At 40.5% G+C, this 20630-nt stretch overlaps 1 protein-coding gene across 4 annotated transcripts in view; it reads left to right on the top strand.

Moving 5' to 3' along the window:
- Positions 1-11658: 11658 nt before the first annotated feature.
- ppip5k1b (diphosphoinositol pentakisphosphate kinase 1b) overlaps positions 11659-20630 on the top strand; it is a 43742-nt gene continuing 34770 nt past the window's right edge. For 3 of the 4 annotated variants that reach the window (XM_084554977.1, XM_084554979.1, XM_084554980.1), the window contains exons 1-2: positions 11659-11835; positions 18541-19134. In XM_084554977.1, coding sequence (XP_084411103.1) covers positions 18958-19134 — 177 coding nt within the window. In that variant the 5' untranslated portion in view covers positions 11659-11835; positions 18541-18957. Of the gene's footprint in view, positions 11836-11935; positions 12008-18540; positions 19135-20630 lie in introns of those variants that run through there. The other variant, XM_084554978.1, reaches the window with a different exon arrangement.

Raw genomic sequence — 20630 nt, forward strand, 5'->3', positions numbered from 1 at the left:
CTATCCATTGATTCATTTCTGCTGATCAACAGCAAGACGGCAGTGTCAGGTGTGAAATTATTTGTAACACAGTAAAAGTGAGCTCAGTTGTAAAGCCAATGACAAATAGTGCTGTAGACAAATTTCTTCAACATGTTTTTATTCTTTTTTTTTTCTGATCTATATCAGTGTTGAAACTCCTCTGAGGGTTGGTGAGATAAAGATGATTACAGGCTGGGAGAGCTGAAGGAAACGTTTCTGTCACAGCCTACTAAATTATTTTTTCAGACACTCCTCCAATCTTTGCTCATGAATTATTGGATAATGGTGCCCTTTCAGACACCTAACAATAATTTGAAAAACAAAGCATGGAAATTAAATAGTTTTTTTAATAGCTTGGAGACATTCTTTTGCTTTACGGACTCCCAAGCTATAAACCGGTCTCAATGATCACTGTATATGAGAGATGATCGAACAACTTCATGAACCAGAGCCAAGAAGAGAGCTGACTTTATCGGATCAGTATCACACAAGGCACTTTTCATTATACGTGATGCCATCCAGAACTCATGAAATACAGTTTAGAGAAATTATACAAATAACTAATAATCAGTAAACTGTTAACCCTTCATGTCAACTCAGCAAAACTCAGAAACTACACCAGCAAATAAATCTAAAAACACCTCTACAAAGACCACGACATATCTGTGATTTAGATTAGTTACAAGTAAAAAAGTCCCTGGAAACCGAACAAGTGACAAAAAAGGTTACCTTTGGTTGGACTCCTGAGCACCTGAATCAATACCTGCCACTCAATCAGAGAGGAAAAAGCCTTAAGGCGTCCCCTGAAACCTCTTCACACACAATATTCCCCGTTAACGTCTCCACTGGTGAGTTGTAAACGTACCATTGATGCTGCAGCGTTCCCAGTGCCAGCGACTCCAGGGGCCTCTCACTCCTGCCTGTGTAGGAGTGCAGAAAGAAGCTCTATTCACACTCCACCACACATTTAGATGTTGGAAAGAGAGAGAGAGAGGGAGGGTGGGAGAGGAAGAGGGAGGGATGGACAGAGACGTGGTGCTCTCCTGCCAGTTGGTGAGGTCATACAAACGGCCTTGAATGTCAAACCTGAGGCATAGAATCTGATTCCAGCGCAGACGTTAGTTTCAATTAAAGATAAAGATAATATATTATATATAAAATATCTTTCACAAACAACATTTCAGATGTAGACGTGATTGCTGAATAATGACCTGACAGATGTTTATTTGCGACTTTATGTCCACTGGCCACCTGTCCAGTGTGTATCCCGCCTCTTGCTCAGTGCTAGTTGGGAAAGAATCTTCTACATGATAAACAGAGATATTGGCTAGAAGGATGGATGGATTTAGTATCCCACACACATTTGAACATATAACAAATGTGTTTGCTTTGACAGCACAAGTGTAACCAAAAGAAATACATCCAAACTCACCTTTGATTAAACTTAGGCATCCAGGTTGACACACGCAAAGTACATCTGATTTATCGTTTGTTACCACCATTGTTTTCATATTTGACAGTGTGTAATGCCCAATGGTTCATTAACTCGTCTTTCACTTCTAGCCCACAGATGCAAGACGTTAAAAGTTTTAGGTGCTTTCAAACACATTAATGGTAGTGGTGAAACAGATTCTGATAATACTATCTACTGCTATTATACACCAATGTGCACATTTTAAATCATGTTATGCTGAAATGATCTGAACTTTACTTGCTTTATTCTTCTCTTCATGACAGATTTGGATAGTGATATGCCTCCCCACCGAAAAGTGTCCTGCTTGTTTTTCCATGGAAATGACCCTAATCTCATCCACAGCTGTTGTCTTTGGTGAAACTCAGCCCTTTTTATAACGCCAAACTTCACAGTGCTATCTCTGACGGATTTGTTTTGTTTTATCGCAGCCTAAGGATGGCCTGTTTCACTTGTACTGACTTCTCCTTGGAGCACATGCTGTATTTTGAGTCTCGGCCCCACTTGAAATCCAACTACTGACCTTGATCTCACTTATCTGCTTAACTGTAGAATAAATAATCAAGGAATGTCCAACAACTGTCCATAAAACAGTTTTCCTCCTATCTTGATGTGAATACCTTCAAATTAAAGCGTAAGCCCATTTTCATTATGGAACTGTAATTTGAATATATAGAAATATATATGGACACAACTGTAAAAGGCAATGCAAATTGAATGATACTGTATATCACCTAGGTTCTGGGTTCGAATCCGTTGGCCGACTGGGCCTTTCTGTGTGGAGTTTGTATGTTCTCCCTGTGTCTGCGTGGGTTCTCTCCTAGCTTCCTCCCACTGTCCAAAGACATGCTAGTTAGGTTAACTGGTGATTCTAAATTGGCTGTAGATGTGCATGTGAGTGTGAATGGTTGTCTGTCTCTCCGTGTTAGCCCTACGATAGACTGGCGACCTGTCCAGGGTGTACCCCGCCTCTGACCCAATGACAGCTGGGATAGGCTCCAGCCCCCTGCGACCCTCCAGAGGATAAGCGGTTACAGAAAATGATATTGCCTTTCTTTCCCAAATGCAACCCAAGGTGATTTACAGAACACAAGAAACAGTTGCTAAAAACAATTGAAGCAAACATGCAATATCACAGAGATTAAAACATAAAATGTGAAAGTAAATTGTCACGTGAATCTAAAAAAACCAAAATAAAATACAACTTGTATATACTATGTCTGCCGCCAGTGTCTGTGTACGTTCAGTAAAGTTAAACATGCTAATGTTGGCCTGAGGTTGAAAGGGCGTGGCTCCCATTCGTCCCCCACCAAACTTTATTCAGAGGTGTAAATACTGGCTGTGTGCTCCCTGCGCTCACTGACGCACACTTGCCATCAACATCCTCAAAGGAGAATGTATTAACAGCTGATTTGCTCTAATTCTGGGCTCATTTACAGACTCTGTGTTTGCTCAGCAGAGGCACACAGATGAAATAGAAATATCAGGTTTACTTGCCATCATTCATGTCTATCAGCTGCTATATGTTCACATATCTGAAAGAGCAGCACAGAAATGTGGACGCCTCAAAATACCCGTTTTATAGGTTTATGCTGAAGCTTTTTTTACACCGAGAAAGTTTGCCTGGTGACACGTGTTATTTATAGTTTTTTTTATCAATGTTCTTTAACACATTTACAGTTACATAGCTGCAGAAGAACTGTTTTCCACATCAGCACTTACGGCAGTTTCTAATTTGTCACGTCATGTTCATACAATGTTATAAAAAGCAGTTAGTGACTAAGAAATTCTATCATAAGTACCAAGAAGCAAACCTCTTGAAAGTGTTTTGAGAAATGTGTGTTCGGTCAGAACAGTACTGTACATTGTTACGTGGAAAATCCCCCTAGTAACCACAAACTCATATTTTCTGTTGCTGTGTTCCCAGGCAGGCTCGTCTTGATTTGTGAGTAGGAATTTGTCTCTCTCAACTAAAAGTTGAGAATTTGTTTCATACATTGTGGAACAAAGTCTGTGTCACATTTCTCTGTAACAAGTAAAGTTATTCATCAGAAATGACAAAACTAACATTATGAGAATCTGGCTCCGTTGATTACAAATAAGGCATGTTTCAGAACTGACTGTCACGTCAACTTCATGGATGTAAATGAGCCTTCAGCCTTCCTTAAGCTTAATGTATTCTGTTCTTCTATTGCGTATGTGGTGGGTTGTAATGACACAACCTAATCTAATCGTTACTGACCACTGTTCAAATTGAAGGATGGATGAGAAACTAATTCTGAATTTTCAGAACTCAATAAAATAAAATGCTTTAGATACAAAGGTTATGGGACAGGTTCAGGGAAAGATCAGGGGTTGGGTTTGTTAGTTAGCTGAGCCTTGTTTATTCAAAAAGGTCTTATCAGGCCTTTGTTACAATTATAAACAAGCGGACAATGTTGTCAACCCATCCATCCACCCCAACCTCCTCCCTACATCACATCCTTCTTTACTTCTGTTATAACTGCTAAGGCACAGGACGTATTCTAACTTTCGGCTGTAAAGAGAGCTGTATAGAGTTATTTTTTACTGATGCTTGTTAGGTTAGCGTAGCCTGAGATGTATCCTCAACAGTTCTGGAAGTCTTCCTAGAGTCCTTCATATTTTCTGGCATCCTTGAAAGCTGCTTTTTTAAGGCGAGCTCTGTCTGTGTCAGTGAATGCCAAGGTGAGTAAAGAGTTGGACTGAGAAGGTAATGTTTATATATATATATATATATATATATATATATATATATATATATATGTATATTTCCATTTTTTTACTTTTATTATGTTGGTGTGAGCAACATTTCATCCCCTAAGACCCAATAGCAGCGTTCAGGTTAGAACAGCTCACTCGTTGACATTCCATCAGGTTACATTCAGACCGTGGCTTTCTACTATCCCAGTTAACATAATCAATTCAATGTTAAACATATTTAAAATTTCCAGTATTGATCCAGACTAGTGACATATTCTGCCCCGTGGAAGATGAGGAACTGAACCACATTTGTGCTTTGTCTATGGCTGTAAGAAAACCCCTTCCAGTGTGTTATGGTGTCATCGGCCTGAAATGCACTGAGGTTGTTAAAATGTTGAATGTATCAGCTTTATGTGTTCAGGCTAACTGTATTTAAAGGCACACAGCGAGTCTCTAGAAACAGACAGGTAGTGTGTTTTCACAGTCTGGGTTGTAAAGAGAAAGGATATAGTGTTGAGCTGACTCACAAAATCAGTAATATTACATTTTAAATGACTGTGATATCCTGCTGGACACCAGTTTTACAATATAGCGTGTCAGTTCCACCGTGAATATCCCTTCTGTTCTCACAAAAATGAAGACTTTGTTAAATTAGTTTCACTGGTTAACATGAGTTAGAGGGTCATGTTCAACTAAACCTGTTCCCTCTGTGTTTGTGAATTTATCTGTGCGTCCTGTTTGACACGCTGCCTGTAGTGATGCGTTTCAGTTCATTTACAGTCTTGGCGAGTGCACACTTCAGTTGCAGCTAGAAGCGCTGCACAGTCTGAAAGACCCCTCAGAGTGTACCAGGGAGGTCGACACAGAGGCGCTTGTGTTTTCTCTCCTCTCTGGCTCGAATGATCCAAATATGAGCGGCCGCACGCTGGAAACAAGCTGGAATATTGCTGACACAGGTTTTCAGACGAGGTCTTCTGGAACCAGACTGAGGCTTTTTCTTGAGGGTGACAAATTTCAAGCTTGGTAAATGTGCTGAAGCGCCTGTTTCAGTCAACGGACTTTCTATTCACACACACACACTGTGCGCACACTCACACTTGCACAGAGACGTCACACACACACACGTATATGCACAAAAACATATGGTGATGACAAGACTGCTGTTGCATGGGTTTGCACACATAAGGTATTTGACTTTTCAGCTACCCTCTTACTATAGTCACATCACAGGATAAAGCATGTTTAAGATTTTCAGCCATGTTAGTTACCACTTTGATCTAGACTGATATCAACTACTGGATTCAGACAAAAGTTTCTACAGACTTTGATGATGGACAGAGGTTGAATCCTACTGATGATCCACTGACATTTCCACAAGTGCCACCTTTCGATTAACAGTTTGTCTTTATTACTGTGGATTTTAATTATTTTTACCTTGTGAGACAATTGCATTCTTCCAGGCTTCAGTTTACAGGCACATGGTCAGTTTTTCAGGCCAGTCAGTGTACTGTGAGGAACTACTTGCATCTGGTTGGCTGAAGTTTGACCATGATGGAGTTGGTTATGTCTAACAAACCATCAAACTAAATAACTCAAATGATGAGTGTGACCCAGGGGTCCATAGGATTTTTCATGTGTCCAGCATTTGGGTCTCAGTACTTGCAGAAATAATGTCCTCGTCTGTAGAAATGTTTGTTTAATGCTAATAAGCCAACATTAGCAAGCTAAAAGGTGTTGTAGTTAGCGTTGACAACTCACAGCAAGAAGGGTCTGGGTCTTTGAACCTATCGGCCAGCTGGGGCCTTTCTGGGTGGAGATTTCATGTTTGGTTCATTGGTGATTCTAAATTGATCATAGGTGTGCATGTGAGTGTGAATGATTGTTTGTCTTTGTGTTAGCCCTGTGATAGACTGACAACCTGTCCAAGGTGTACCCCACCTCTCGCCCAATGAAAGCTGGGATAGCCTCCAGCCCCCTGCGACCCTCCAGAGGATAAGCTGTAATAAATAATGGATATTGGATAGCAAACTGAAATACCCAACTAAGATGTGTTAGCGTTTAGCTCAAAGCCTCACATCCTCACAGTGCTACCTGCATGGCTGTAGATAAAAAATAGATTTTATCCATAACTTGATAGCACTTATATAGAATTGGAGGCATACTTTAAAAACAAATTTAAACTTACAGGTTTTATAAATGGTGGCTGTGAATAAGTCTAAATATATCACTGTAATGTCCCATGTCTATGTATTTACACACATGCAGTTACACAACCACCTGATTTGCAACTGCAAATATTCTATATTAAAATATATTACTTTATAAATGTCAGTGGTCTGTACATCAGAGCTCCGGACACGAAGCACCTCCCCAGTGTACAGAGTAAAACTTGTTTCCACTCCCTGGACACTGTAAATCAGCACACAAGGAGAAAGATAGGTTATTAGACAACTAGCCAGACAAACAGATGAATAGATAGACAGATAGATGGATTAATAGACTACCATTCAGAGGCTTTCTGTGTCACTTCAGTGCATGGACCAGCAGGCTGACCTAATGATTCCCCTTTAAGGTCAAATCATTGAACATTGTAGACAGCGTTTGTTTAGCAACAGCTTACATGGTTTCACATGTCGTGTCTCAACACCATCCTGGAGTCCAGCATTAGGTTGGAAAAACATAAACAAACTCTAGATGCCAGAAAGTCGTAAATCTTCCCAGAATTCCTCCCGGTGCTTAAAATAAGCTCATTACGTTGAGTATTTTTGGCTTCTTGAATACAATGAATGTTTTTGTGTGTGTGCTTTCAGTTTATTTGCAGTGCATTTGGATCAGGTTTGATCACTTCTGTTCTCTTGGTTGTATGACCATCACTGTGCAGAACCACAAATGAACAGAATTTAATCCTGACAAGAAGTTTTCCAATTATTTGGAAAAATGAAAGTGGAACATTTCCCTGGGATAACCTGGATTTTTAAGTCTCTATTTTCAAGCAGGGCATTGTGGCATTGCATCTACTCTGGAAGTCAACCCTGGACCAAAAGATAGAGAAACATTAAGCCTGAACTGTGCATCCATTGAGAATGAATATTCAGTGACACAAGAGATATCTTTTTTTTGTCAGTAGATGGCACCAACTCCACCAGGCTTCCGTATGCACCTCAGATCAGAGTTAGATTATGATGCATATTATGATACTGATACTGTTGCAAGCACTCAGCCACCAAATGCACATCCTTTGACTCAAGATTGCTGTCATGCAATATGAAAATGAAGGTCGTCCAATGTCATAAAGTGTCCTTTCAACCAATCCTGGCTCTGCTCTGCATCTCTTGCCACTATGCTATCCTAAGAACTGAGGAATAGAGGAAAGCGCAGGTGTGTGTGTTTGTGTGTGTGTGAGAGAGAGAAGCTACTTTGTAGCTGTAAAGGCTGCTTTACCAAATGTGTTTTTTTAGGTTGGTAATGTGTTGGTAATGTGCAAAGAGAATGTACTTACATTATACATAATTACAGTATAGCTGCAGACACCCGATGTTACTCAAACTTTTTTAGGAAGGTTTCATTCTCGACTGAATCATAGTGCACAAAAAAGTTGAGAGAATTGTACTGTTACACGCATAAACACAAGAAAAAGAAACTTATAAAGATGTAAGACTCATGTTAAATTGGGCTTACAGACAAGCAGAAGATCACAGAAATCTTTTTTTTTTTTTTCCAAAGCATGTATTATAAGTGGATTACAACAAGATCATCACCTTGACAAAGCTTATCCCCCAGTCTGCTTGGTGATAATCTGTTGCCTTGACCTTCTCTAATCTATTTGAGTTTAATCTTTGTACAGACTGTTTCATGGCATGCATTTTGACTTGGAGTATAGCCATGACTTGTGCCAGGTAAATTTGAGCGTCGTCTGCATAACAATGAATGAGATACCATACTTAACATACAAACATTCAAGAGAACTGAAAACACAGACGTTAAAATTATAATCTCTTCATAGCTATTTGATGTAAACTGATAATTTGACCATATGTACAAACTTTTCTAAACTCTCTTAAATGTAGTAGAGCACAAATATCATATAACACAAGTGTAACAAGTCTAAATCACATTATTCTGCCTCTCTAATGTTCCCGAATTAATTAAATGAAGGCAGACATGTAAGTGCAAAGATCGATCAAAGTTTCCTGGCAGAGTTTATGAGTCATACAAACAGAAAAAATGTTCACCCTTTCCAGGAAATCTCTGGGAAAAAAGTGAGCATTGCAGGTAAAGACATAGACCTCATTCAACCCATTATCCGTCATTTGTGACTGTGCACACTTTTTATCCACGGAAACTACACGAGTAAAGGTTTCCTGTTTTTTTTAACCCTAAGTAAGTCACATGCTTGACTACTTCTCTCATTAGGTGTCAATAGTAATCTGTCTGCTGACAATTTTTTTGAACACTTTAAACAAACCTCTATGTTTCTGTTGCTGAAGGTGACTTCGTGGACAAAAGCTTGTTTGTGAGCCAGCTTTCAAAATCCAAGATGACCCGTCAGTGACAGTGAACTCACTGACTCACTGAAGACAGAGTGCATTCAGGTATATTTCTTTTTTTACCCAAAATGCATTACATAATCTCATGTGTTTAAATAAAGTGACTTTTGGATGCTGGGTATGTGGTGAAGGAGAGAAGATGAGAGAAGGAGGGAGAGGTGGTTACTGGTTTTTAGTGAACACTACTTCCTTATGCCGTAGCACAGACTGGCTTCTCTTATCCCGCTGCACGACGGGGCAGAGACGCTCCACATTTTCTTGACAGGTTGCCAGACTCACATCAGCCACACCAGGCTGTCTGGCAGCGACCAGGCCAGGTCTGGTGCTGGGAACAACTCAATGGGAAGCAAAGGGAACTGTGGGATTATGGAAATCTATGTGAGGTCAGCTGACTGTGTGTGGTTCTGAAGGCAGCAGAGTGAGTTGAATAAAGTCACCTCATGAAATAAAGCCTTTATGTCTCTGAAATATACAATTAATTGAGAGATTTTAAAAGATATTTTGTTTTGCTGCGCTCTTAATACTGCAAATGCATCTGAACAGACACAGACAGTTGTGATGAATTAAGTCCTCAGAGTTTCAGACGCTGAGGACTTAAAATTCACGGTAGTTTGGAGAGAATGGTCTAGCCATAAAGGCTCCACCAAAGATATATTTTCAGTGCATAACTTGTGTAGGAAGTGCCTTAGTCTGCAGCTTGAACATGAATAACCAAAAGAGTTCTGCAGCACAACTTCTCTGCGCTTAGTATGACACTGAGGAACACAAATGAAGACCCTTAAAACTCATTTGAGCTGTAAAAAGTTAATATACGATCCTTTTTATCGAGACAGATAAATACAATGGAGAAACCAGGATATGTTTTATATTTTAGTTTCTTCAAGGTAGCCACCTTTTAGTTTTGGTGACGGCTTTGTACACTCTTGGTATTCTCTTGTGTTGTGCAGAGGTAGGGTCGGTACAGAGCTCTCCACAGTGAATAGCCATAGTAGACTGTGGTAGCAGATACCTCTGCTACAGAGAATCAGTTCATTAGAGTAACTGGCATCAGAAACTGCAAATTAACAGCAGCTAAGATCAGAGCCCATTTAAAGGGTTCACAGAGTTCAAGTGGCAGCTCAACATCAACCTTTCAGAGGAGACCTTCCTGATCACACTGCTACAAAGAAGCCACAGAGGAAATCTGTACTTTGGTCTGATGAGTTCTGTGAGACACAGAAAACATGAGCAGATGGTTTCGATCAGAGGTGTGGTGGTGCTTTGCTGGTGTCTCTGTTGGTGATCTATTCAATATTCAAGGCACACTACACCACAATGGCCACCACAGCAACATGACATCCCATCTGGTCTGAGCTCAGTGGAACCATTATTGGTTTTTCAGCAGGGCAATGACTCCAAACACACCTCCAGACTGTGTAAGGCCTGTTTGACCAAGGAGAGTGATCATCTGGAGATGGTTTGGGACTGCACAGTGAAGGCAAAGCAGCCGACTAGTTCTCAACACATCTTAGAACTCCTCAAGACTACTAGAAAACCATTTCAGGTGACGACTTCATGAAGCTGTATTAGAGAATGCCAAAAGTGAGTGAGCTGCTATCAAAGCAAAAGGTGGCTACTATGAAGAATCTCAGATATAAAACGTAGTTTTTGTTTTATATGTCTTCAGTAGTAATTTACAATGCAGAAAACGACAAAAAGGAAAGGCTGTCTAAACTTTTGACTGGTACAGTAGATACAGTAGATATAAAGTATATATATAGTGTATTCCCCTTGTTGTTCTATTTCTCTTTTTTTGTACCTACTGTATTATATATTACTATTTAAGTAAGAGAGCAATATGCAACCTGATAAAACTGATTCCTACAATGTGTCTGTTATTGTAATAATTGCTTTTATAAGATAAGATAAAATTGGACTTCACTGATTGCCATGGGAAATTTAGGTGATACAAGGCAAGACAGTGCAAAATAAAAGTTAGATAGAAAATAGAAATTGGTTAAAAAAAAATAGAAAACAGAATATATTAAATGTACAAGAATAATGTACAGCCAGCTTAAGTAATGAAAGTTAGATGAAAACCAACAAAAGTTAGGAAAGTAAAGTTAATTTAGAAAATAAACACAGAACGTTGAAGAGGTGGAAGCTGAAAAAGTACCAGTAATATTATGGATATCATGAATACTGAATGCGGCGGCACAGTGGAAAAGTGGTTAGCACTGATGCCTCACAGCGAGAAGGTCCCGGGTTTGAATCCATGGGCCGACTGGGCCTTTCTGTGTGGAGTTTGCATGTTCTCCCTGTGTCTGTGTGGGTTCCCTCCGGGTACTCTTCCTCCCACCATCCAAAGACATGCTCATTAAGTTAATCGGTGATTCTAAATTGGCCTTAGGTGTGCGTGTGAGTGTGAATGGTTGTCTGTCTCTCTGTGTTGGCCCTGCGATAAACTGGAGACCTGTCCAGGGTGTACAGGTCGCCAGGTGTACCCCCGCCTCTCGCCCGATGACAGCTGGGATAGGCTCCAGCAGACCCCTGTGACCCTTAACTGGAATAAGCAGGTACAGAAGATGAATGAATGAATGAATGAATACTGAATGCTGTAGGGACAAATGACCTGTGGGTGCAGGTATTTGTAGGTATTATTGGGGTGTTTTATTTCATTTAAGATATGAAGTGTGGTCAAAGCCTCATTATTATACATTACATTAAAAATTATATTACAGTTTTTAATCATTAAAAATTATATTACAGTTTTTAAGCATGAGTCGATTGTGTAATACACAATTGTGGCCGCTAGGTGGCAGTGATGACTCGGCCTTCCAAAAACAAAACTTTATGTTTAAAAAAAAAAAAAAAAAAAAAAAAAAAAAAGAACAAGAAAAGGAAGGAAGCTAGCGGCGGCAGCAACATCAGCTAACACACCACCGTGACCGGACGTGAACTTTAACGGGTGGCTCACAACTTAGCTGTGAGTTTTAAAAAAAAAATACCGAGGTAGCGGCCTCTTCCCTCTAGGACAGTTCAGTCAGTGGAAACAAGGAAGTGACCAGCTGACCGACTTCCAGTTGTTTTCCGCCGGTAAGTCTCGCTAGTTGAGTCGCTTTGTGTGTTCTCGTCACGGCGGGGCAGCTGTGAGTCCTGTGGTCGGGGGAGAAGTTGGATTTTGCTGTTTTATCGGTGGAAATGGACGAAAACCGGACAGCTTTTTAAGATTTTGTAACTTAAACGTGCCTATCGGTAATACTGCGTGGTGAGTACAGCGACGCACTGATTTATTAATGTGCGTTTTGAGACGCGTTTTCCTGTTGCACCTCCATGTGATACGTGCATGGTGCTTGATGGTGATTTCAGACGCAGGTTGAGGTTGGAAACAGGCTGCGGGACACCTGTAGGGTTTGGTCCTGAGACAGAGAGAGTGAACAGTATGTACCGAAGAGTAAAAGCGGATTTAGCTGTTATCTGAATCAGAGACCCTGCAAAATGAGTGAGACTGTGTGTGTGGGAAAACTGAGTGAATGTAAAATATATCACAGAGGACTAGAAAAGCTTCAATAGAGACAGTAACGAATACTTCATAAATGAATGAAAACCCTTAGCAAAAACTAAACAATAGTAAGCATAATCTGAATATTGAAGAAACTGTATAAAATGTAAAGACTACACCAAATAAACGAAAGTAGTTTACTTGGAAGCTTTTGTACCATCACAGTGAATGAAACATTGTGTAATGACACATTAGTTCCTCCTTTCTGGGGTCAGTTATAGATGTAAGCGCAATAGTGTTTACATCTATAGTAGTCACATTCCAGTATAACTAGATGTAAGCACAGGTAAGGGCTGCCTGCAGGGCATTTCCGCCTGACACACCTCCGGTGGTGTCAGTAGGGTAGCTGCAGGGTTTTCAGCTGGGAGCCACCCTTCATTGATGTTTCGCTCCATTAATCACACTTCATCTCACAGTGGTGGAGCAACCCTACCGCCATCTAGAGCTACCCCTAGAAACCATGCTTTCCCTACGACATGTCCTTCCTTCTCAGCCACAGCCAGAAGCTTGCTTTCTCTGCCTCTTCTCCCAAGTTATTGATTGCCTTCTTCAGCTTTGACCCGCTCACTCCCCCATTCCTCAGGAGGTGCTGGATGGATGTTCCGATGAAACCCCTGCAGCCAACCTCCACAGGACAGATGACAGTCGACCATCCCGCCTCTCGACACTCAGTTCAGTGTATTTCTCCTTTTTCGTTTCATAAGCTCCATTCCTCCAAGCCTCCATTCCTCCCTCCCAAGAGACAGTGAAACTTCTCCATGCCTCTTTGTCACTAGCTTTAGGCCACTTGACTTTGGGTCGCCATATTGGTTTCTCCCTTCTTGCTTGTGTCGTGGGTTCACTGCTAGGGGTCTCCTCGTGCTCTTCTTCCCCCTGGCCATCTGCAGTGTTGGCATCAGTAGCACTGTGGCGCTCAACCAGGCTTTGTTTCCTGCTTGTCTGACCTGCTAAGATTGGGTGTCCCCCACCATGTTGCAGAGGACCTGTGGAGTGGGTGACTAGCCCATCCACACAGTCTTTCCTTCCGTCAGTCAGTCTTTCCTGACCGTCCTCCTTTCTTTCCAACTGCCCTGTTCACATTAGTCACATTCCAGTATAACTAGATGTAAGCACAAGGAAGGGCTACCTGCAGTTGGCTTCTGCCTGACGCACCTCCGACGTTGCCAGTAGGGTAGCTGCAGGGTCTAACTAACAACTTTAATGATTGAGACGCAAACTGTCTTTAGATAACAAGGTTCTCATTTGTTCATCCTTACTCTATTAAATAAGGAATCCCAGCGAGCTAGTTGTCAATTGAACTTTTTTTCTGGCAATGTCAAGAGCAGTAACACTGATTGTCATCAAGTGCCTCTTTCCCTCTCTTAGAAACAATTATTAGATCCACCTACTAAATAGCATAGTTCATGAGTGACAAATAAACAGTTACACAAAGTGTTTCTGTGTGTCTCCTAATGTATCTTATCAGGGAAATAGTGATAGTGAATGTGAGCTAAGGAGCTGCCCCCGACAGAGGCAAACTGTGGCATGCAGTTTCAAAGGTTAAAATGAATTTATTGGAGTTGTGTTGTAGATTGCTAGCTCTTTTTTTGATGACGGAGTGACTCAGACCTGGACGGTCACCCACAGGTGACAGCTGGAGATGTTTTTAATCAGCCTTCTAATTTATTCATGGGTGATGGAGGGTTTTATATTTCAAAGGGAACCATATGACTGGTATGCAGATAGATAGACAGACGGACCTGGTACTCCATGTGATTTTATGGATAAAAACATGATGCTGTTTGGATTAGTAGACCAATATCCAGTTTGAGAAAATAGTAATTCCAAAGGTTTTACTGACGGTAATTCTGTTCTCAAGATAATGTCCTAACCTGTTAAAGAGTCCATGCACCAACCACAGCAGCTCTCTGGCAGCCCCTGAACTGCTTTTTTAAAGGTTATAGGGTGGAGCCTGTCCCAGCTGTCATTGGGTGAAAGGCGGGGTTCACCCTGGACAGGTCGCCATCACAGGGCTAACACAGAGAGACAGACAACCATTCACACTCACATGCACACCTACAGCCAATTTAGAATCACCAATGAACCTAACAAGCATGTCTTTGGACAGTGAGAGGAAGCCGGAGTACCCAGAGAGAACCCACGCCGACACAGGGAGAACATGCAAACTCCTCACAGAAAGGCCCCAGATAGAATCGAACCCAGAACCTTCTTGATGTGAGGCATCAGAGCTAAACTCAACGGAATAATATTAGCTTGAAATAAAAGTTTATTTAATTAAAACCAACTTCAGAGGAGTGTTATTATCATGTTTATATATGTTCCTCTGAGAAACAGTGTGATTGGGTGTAGATCTGGAGAAAATTATTTGTTTGGGTGGGTGGATTTTACCGCATGTTTGATCTGTGGCTTTCTTTGGTCTTCCTAATTGCATATCGTTTATGGTTATATTTGCCCGCCAACTCAAGGAAATGCATTTCTTCACAGGAATTGGAATTTAGAGTTAGTACTCTATTAGTTACTCTGGCAAGCTGCTTCACTTATTTTCCATGTTGCGGTTATAGAATGTGTTTACCCCAAGTTTATACATGTCCTACACTAGTTTCTTATTAATAACACACTATAACAATTTAACATGCAACATAAACAAGCAACTAAATAGTTTGTTGGCGTATATCTTTTCTCCAGCTTTCTGCACTCATTGGGCAGACTGTAGACGTTCATCAACTAACAGTGGTCTTATATACAGTTGGTGGTAGGCACAATGGCGAAATCCAATCCACTGCTATTATATTATTTCCAAAACTTGGAAACAATATAATAGCAGTGGTGTTATGTGTTTGTTGTTCCCCTTAAAACAAACCTACGAGCAGTGGCTCCTTGCCATTTCTGGCTGCATATTAAATGTCATGTCCTTGCTGTAGTAAAGGCTAAACCAAGGATTAGTGAAACCGACTCAGACCAGCTATTGGTATTTGTTCACGAGTTTATCTCTGTTGGTTTTCTTCGACCCCGGGCCAGCAAGAAGGGCTTCCACTTAGTTTACTGCGGCCTGTCATCGCCTCGGACGTTAATAATGATGAGTTATCTTTGGGTTGTGTAGCGGGTCCCTGGCCAGAAAAACACCCAACCATTGGCTCCACGCCCCCTCAGTTCCAGTCTTGCAGAAGAGGACATGATTATTTCTGGGTACCAAGGTTAGGCAGGGTCACATGGGAGATTCAGCGGAGGTATGTCCTGGACTGTCAGCCAGAAATAAGGCCATGTCTGTTCTTTAGCAGTCAGAACATTAAACAGAAATAATGTGCAATGTAGGTGAGTGGAAGTGACTTTAAATAACTTCCCGCAGTCATTCAGAGACTCCGGGGAGCGCACAGTTGGCCTTGCGAGGCAGCACCGAGAGGTGATATGATCTGTCCGTCTGTTTCAGGAGGCTTTTCCCCTCGAGTCAGCTGTTTGTCATGGGTGAAGGGGTCAGCATGGCGGTGTTGTTTATACAGATGAGAGACACATGAACTGGATTTGGCTGTGTGTAGTGTTTGCCGACATACAGTCACATACATTAGTGAGCTGCTTCTTCCAGCTTGCATTCATGTTGCACATTGCTCTTTAGCTTCGGCTCAGTGATACAGCTTTGTTATTTTATTGCATGGTATCGGATAACATAAAAGATAAGCAGTGACCACACACACACACACACACACACACGCACACACACCCATTATATGAAAGCCTGCAAACGTTACAGTTAAACAAATGGTTTCACTTTGGACTTGTGTGATATGCGTCCTCCATCTAAGTGTGCACTTACATTATCATTTCTCTGTTTTGGAAATTGTACAGGACAAAATGGTTGGTTTATTTTTGCCTCAGTCTTCTCCTAACTAGACAATTCTGGGATAGTAATTGTATAAGAAGAAGTAGAAGTTCGTGTTCTGTAGTAACACCGTTACACGTTTCTTTCTTTTTTCAGTCTATGGGTTTTACTTTTGCTTGCTGCTTGTCTGCGTTCAGTGCTGTGTAAATATTTCTTTCTTGAAATATGTGCTGTATTAGGAGTGGTAGCTTTATTTAAACTGTATATTGTATACTAAACTGTAAGCAAAATGATCAAAATACTTCTCAATTAATAAATGGACTGCACATAAAACCAGATAATGCTGCAGTGAGTTGGACCTGGAAAGCACAGCAGAGACGATGGCAATAAACAGCAGCTTGCTTTCTTCCACTTCCCAGTATGTCTTTGTGTAAATCATTGTGAGAAGCAGAAATTCAGCAGTCGGCTACATTGTTGCATCAGTGTGAAGCAGGTTTGTGATATATATATATATTTTTTTTTATTTTTTATTTTTGCAAGGATCCAGAGATACAATATTATGTTCAAATAAATACATAATAGTAATATCTGCAATGAGGTTTAACAGTTTAAATTCATGCTAACATGTCCTGTTGCTTGGCATTGTTCTGTGATAAGTTGGGGGCTGTGTTGGTTTGTGTTTCAAACAATAGTTATTTGAACTGAGCAGCTCACATTTGAGTTTTCAATAAATGCTGAGCAATGGTTGCTTACACTGAAATCACTGCAACAAAAAAAAATAGAGAAGACGTGTGTAGGAGGCAGAAGGAGGGTCAGTTTTCGGTGTTGTCTGAACTCTGAGGGACGTAGACGAGGAAGTGTGTGTTGGACCAAACGTGACTGCAGCAGTCTGTGTCACCGCAGCGCTTAGTTACAGTCTTGAGCAGTTGCATGTCAGAATACGCTGTACATCTGATGCAGAAGCATAAACATTCATTTACCCTGCACCATTTTAGATTAGCAGTAAAGTAATGTTTCATGCAAAAATGCCAAACGTTGAATTGGTTCAGCTTCCCACTAGTTAATTGTAGTTGCATTTCTTTCTTTTATATGGTAGTAAACTGACATTTTCTGGGTTTGAATCCATCAGCCGACTGGGCCTTTCTGTGTAGAGTTTGCATTTTTCTCCCTGTGTCTACATGGATTCTCTCCGGGTACTTTAGGTTTCTCCCACTGTTCAAAGACATGCTGGTTAGGTTCATTGGTGATTCTAAACTGGCCATAGGTGTTAGTGTGAATGGTTGTCTGTCTCTCTGTGTTAGCCCTGCAATAGACTGGGGAGTCCAGGGTGTACCCCGCCTCTCGCCCAGTGATAGTTGGGATAGACTCCAGCCCCCCTGTGACCCTCCAGAGGACAAAAATGAATGAATGATTCCTTGAGAAAATAAATAGGGAATAAGCAGATTTATTTATATTTCGAGCCCTGTTAATTTGCATCGAGCAGACGGAGGTTAAGTGTAGGAATAGTTACAGATTCGGTTACGTTAGCTGCAAAGTTGAAGTAAGATGACACAAGAGTTTTATCAGTGACTGTCTAAAAAGTGAAATTCTAACATCGGTAACGAGAAGGACCTTAAATACATAGATGACACCGAAGAGGGACAGTCTGGTTCCAGTTCAGGTGCTGTTGTTTTCGACAACAACAAACAATACCATGGGCTCTTCAGAAAATTAATGAGCCTGAAATAGGGACACATGGAGTAAATGATTCAGCTGTGTGCAATAAAACTGTGTGTGTTTGCGTGTAGTGAGTGACTTTGATCTGAACATGAAGAACCACTGGACTATTTCTGAACTTATCTCTTCTGATTTATATCCAAAGGCTGCTCTAAGACACTTGATAAATGTGTATTTTTTATATTCTTTTTTTTTTTTTACTAATTAACTGGTGTTCTTACAAATACTTAAAATTTAAATAATATAGCACAAGTTGCAGGACATGATTAAATTACTGCTCCCCTGATTGCGTTTAATAGCAGGTATTTAGTTGTGTCTGTGTTTAGTCAGTATATTTTAATTCAAAATACCTATGAATGCTATTTGACGGTGAATTAGTAAAGGATTAGGAAATAAACTGCAGATATTGTCAAATATTTCAGTAGTCAACAAGGCAGGACTACTTTCTAGACAAAATGCTAACAGAAAAAACATTTGTCTTGACTTTAGTGTTGCAATGAGTGAGTTTCTTTCTTTGGGAATCTGTAAAGTTTATTTATCTATTGTGTAGGTGATATTACAGGCCTGAGGTTTTACAGATCCTTGATCCTTATCACCTGCCAATGCTGTTTAACTATCATGTTTACTCTTTCTCAAATCTTCACCTAAAGGAACAGGTTTAAACCAGTTGTTCAACCTGTTTCTTTTTTTCTACCATTTTTTTCTGCAGGAAAAACAAAAATGGTGTGCAAATGTTGACAATGGGGTTTCCAGTATGAAGAAGGCTTGGACATGTTTTCTCCTAAATCTCCTTTGTCCTGACCCAGGGAGTTTTACAACCAGGACTTTCTACCTCAATACACGTGGAGTCCACTCCTTCTTTTCTACCTCTCAAGACATCCACTGATCTGCTCTTTCTACCTCAGCACATATTATACATGCACTGACTGTACCAGAGCTGTTATCTGTCTGCGCAGAAACGCCACCAGACCCTTCACTTTATCTCCAGGCTCTAAGTTGTCAGTCATCCAGCCACGGTGCAACACGGCTGAAGGTTTTTTTTTCCCTGCGTGACCGCCATCGGTGCCACCTGAAACCCCTGCGGCGAGGGACCACCTGAAGCAGCCATGTTACTCTGGGGTTTGTGATGTCCAAGCCCCTTACTGGACCAAAACCAAAGGAAGAACAGGGGCGCAGTCACGCTGTCGTTCCTCGCTTTGTGGTTGGCTGTGAAGATGACGAACACGACATGGGGCAAATGGAGGCAGGCATGAAGAACGAGATGTATCGAGAAGAGGAAATGGAGGATGATGACGATGAGTCGGTAAGTGACAGGTGTTCAGTTCAGTAGATAGTTGTACATAGATTGTGTAGCTAAAGACAGACAAAATCCCACCACTTCTGATGGACACAATGAGACATTATTAAAAAAAAAAATATGGCTTGTGAATGACCGTCAGTGGCAGGAGACGAGATTTATCTATCTTTCTATCTGTGGCTCTGGGTAGCTTGAGGAGAGAAAAAAATGATGTTGACAACAATTAGGCAACTTTTAGGGCGTGTGGGCGTCTCCAATTGTATTTCTTCACAGTCTTATACTTCACCAATTTCACAGCAAACTTCACTTGCAACATTATGTTTTAAATGACAAACATCGCCTGTGTAATTGGTAGCAAAATTCAGACAGGAACACTAATGACTGTGCATTAGGGATGTGCAATATTTCATCGTTTACGATATATCGTCAAAAACATTCCCCACGGTAAGAATATGTCATCCCGCGATAAAAACGATAAATTCCAATAGATGACGTATATATGTGCGCGACTCACTCGCAACCCAACACGTGTGGAATATTGACAAATTGACAATGGCAGAAGGCGGAGCAGATACGCCGCTCCATTATCTGGTTTGGTTTTAACCCCTTAACGCTTGAATTGATTTTTCAATTATATAAATAAATGAAATATTTGCATTTTTGCTTACCACTCCGGACGGTCCTACGAGAAACTAGTGCTTGCAAAAGGTTCCTAGGAATTTTTTGAATGGGCGACTTCATCCAAAGAGTCCGGTAAAACAAAAAACCCAACTCAGATAAAACTTGCCGATGCATTATAGTCAAAAAGATTAGGCTGAATTGGTGTTTATTTATCGTCATTTTTATCGTTACTGTGATAAATACCAGAAATTATCGGGATAAAATTTTTAGTCCATATCGCCCATCCCTACTGTGCATATTTTTCATTGAAATAAAGTCCATCGCATCCATCGTGTTTAGCTGTGGAAAGATGCTTTTCGTTGATATAATATGCCAAATGGTAAAATTTTGCAAAAACCTCACACTTGCATTCAAATGTCGAAAAGGTGAGACAAACTTTCAGAAAAACACTCGTTGGGCTATAAATGTTAAGAACCTATGAATTAAAATCTCTACAAAGCATTTATTTAGCATACTTTTTCAGTGACTGTATGCGAACAATGGAAAAAAAAAAAAAAAAAGCATTTATAATTTTGGAACAGAACAGGAAGTAAACAGTGTTGCTCCTCTAAAGAGGAACTCTTTGTTTGGAAGTGGATAGTGGAAAAATAAATAGATTAAAATATACACACACAGCTTCAGGCATTTCTTTTTTAACAGGAAACAACAACTCTAGTAACAACTTCTCATTAATGACCAGAAATACGTTATTATCCAATAAATGAATCAGTAATCATCTATGCTTTGGGCTATCGGTTCCATAAAATATCTTGAGACAATCTGCATCGTATTTGATAATTGAAAATAAATCCTGTGTCATGGCCATGAATGTCATAAAGTTT

This window comes from Chelon labrosus (genome assembly GCF_963514085.1).
Source record: "Chelon labrosus genome assembly, chromosome: 11".
Taxonomy (NCBI): domain Eukaryota; kingdom Metazoa; phylum Chordata; class Actinopteri; order Mugiliformes; family Mugilidae; genus Chelon; species Chelon labrosus.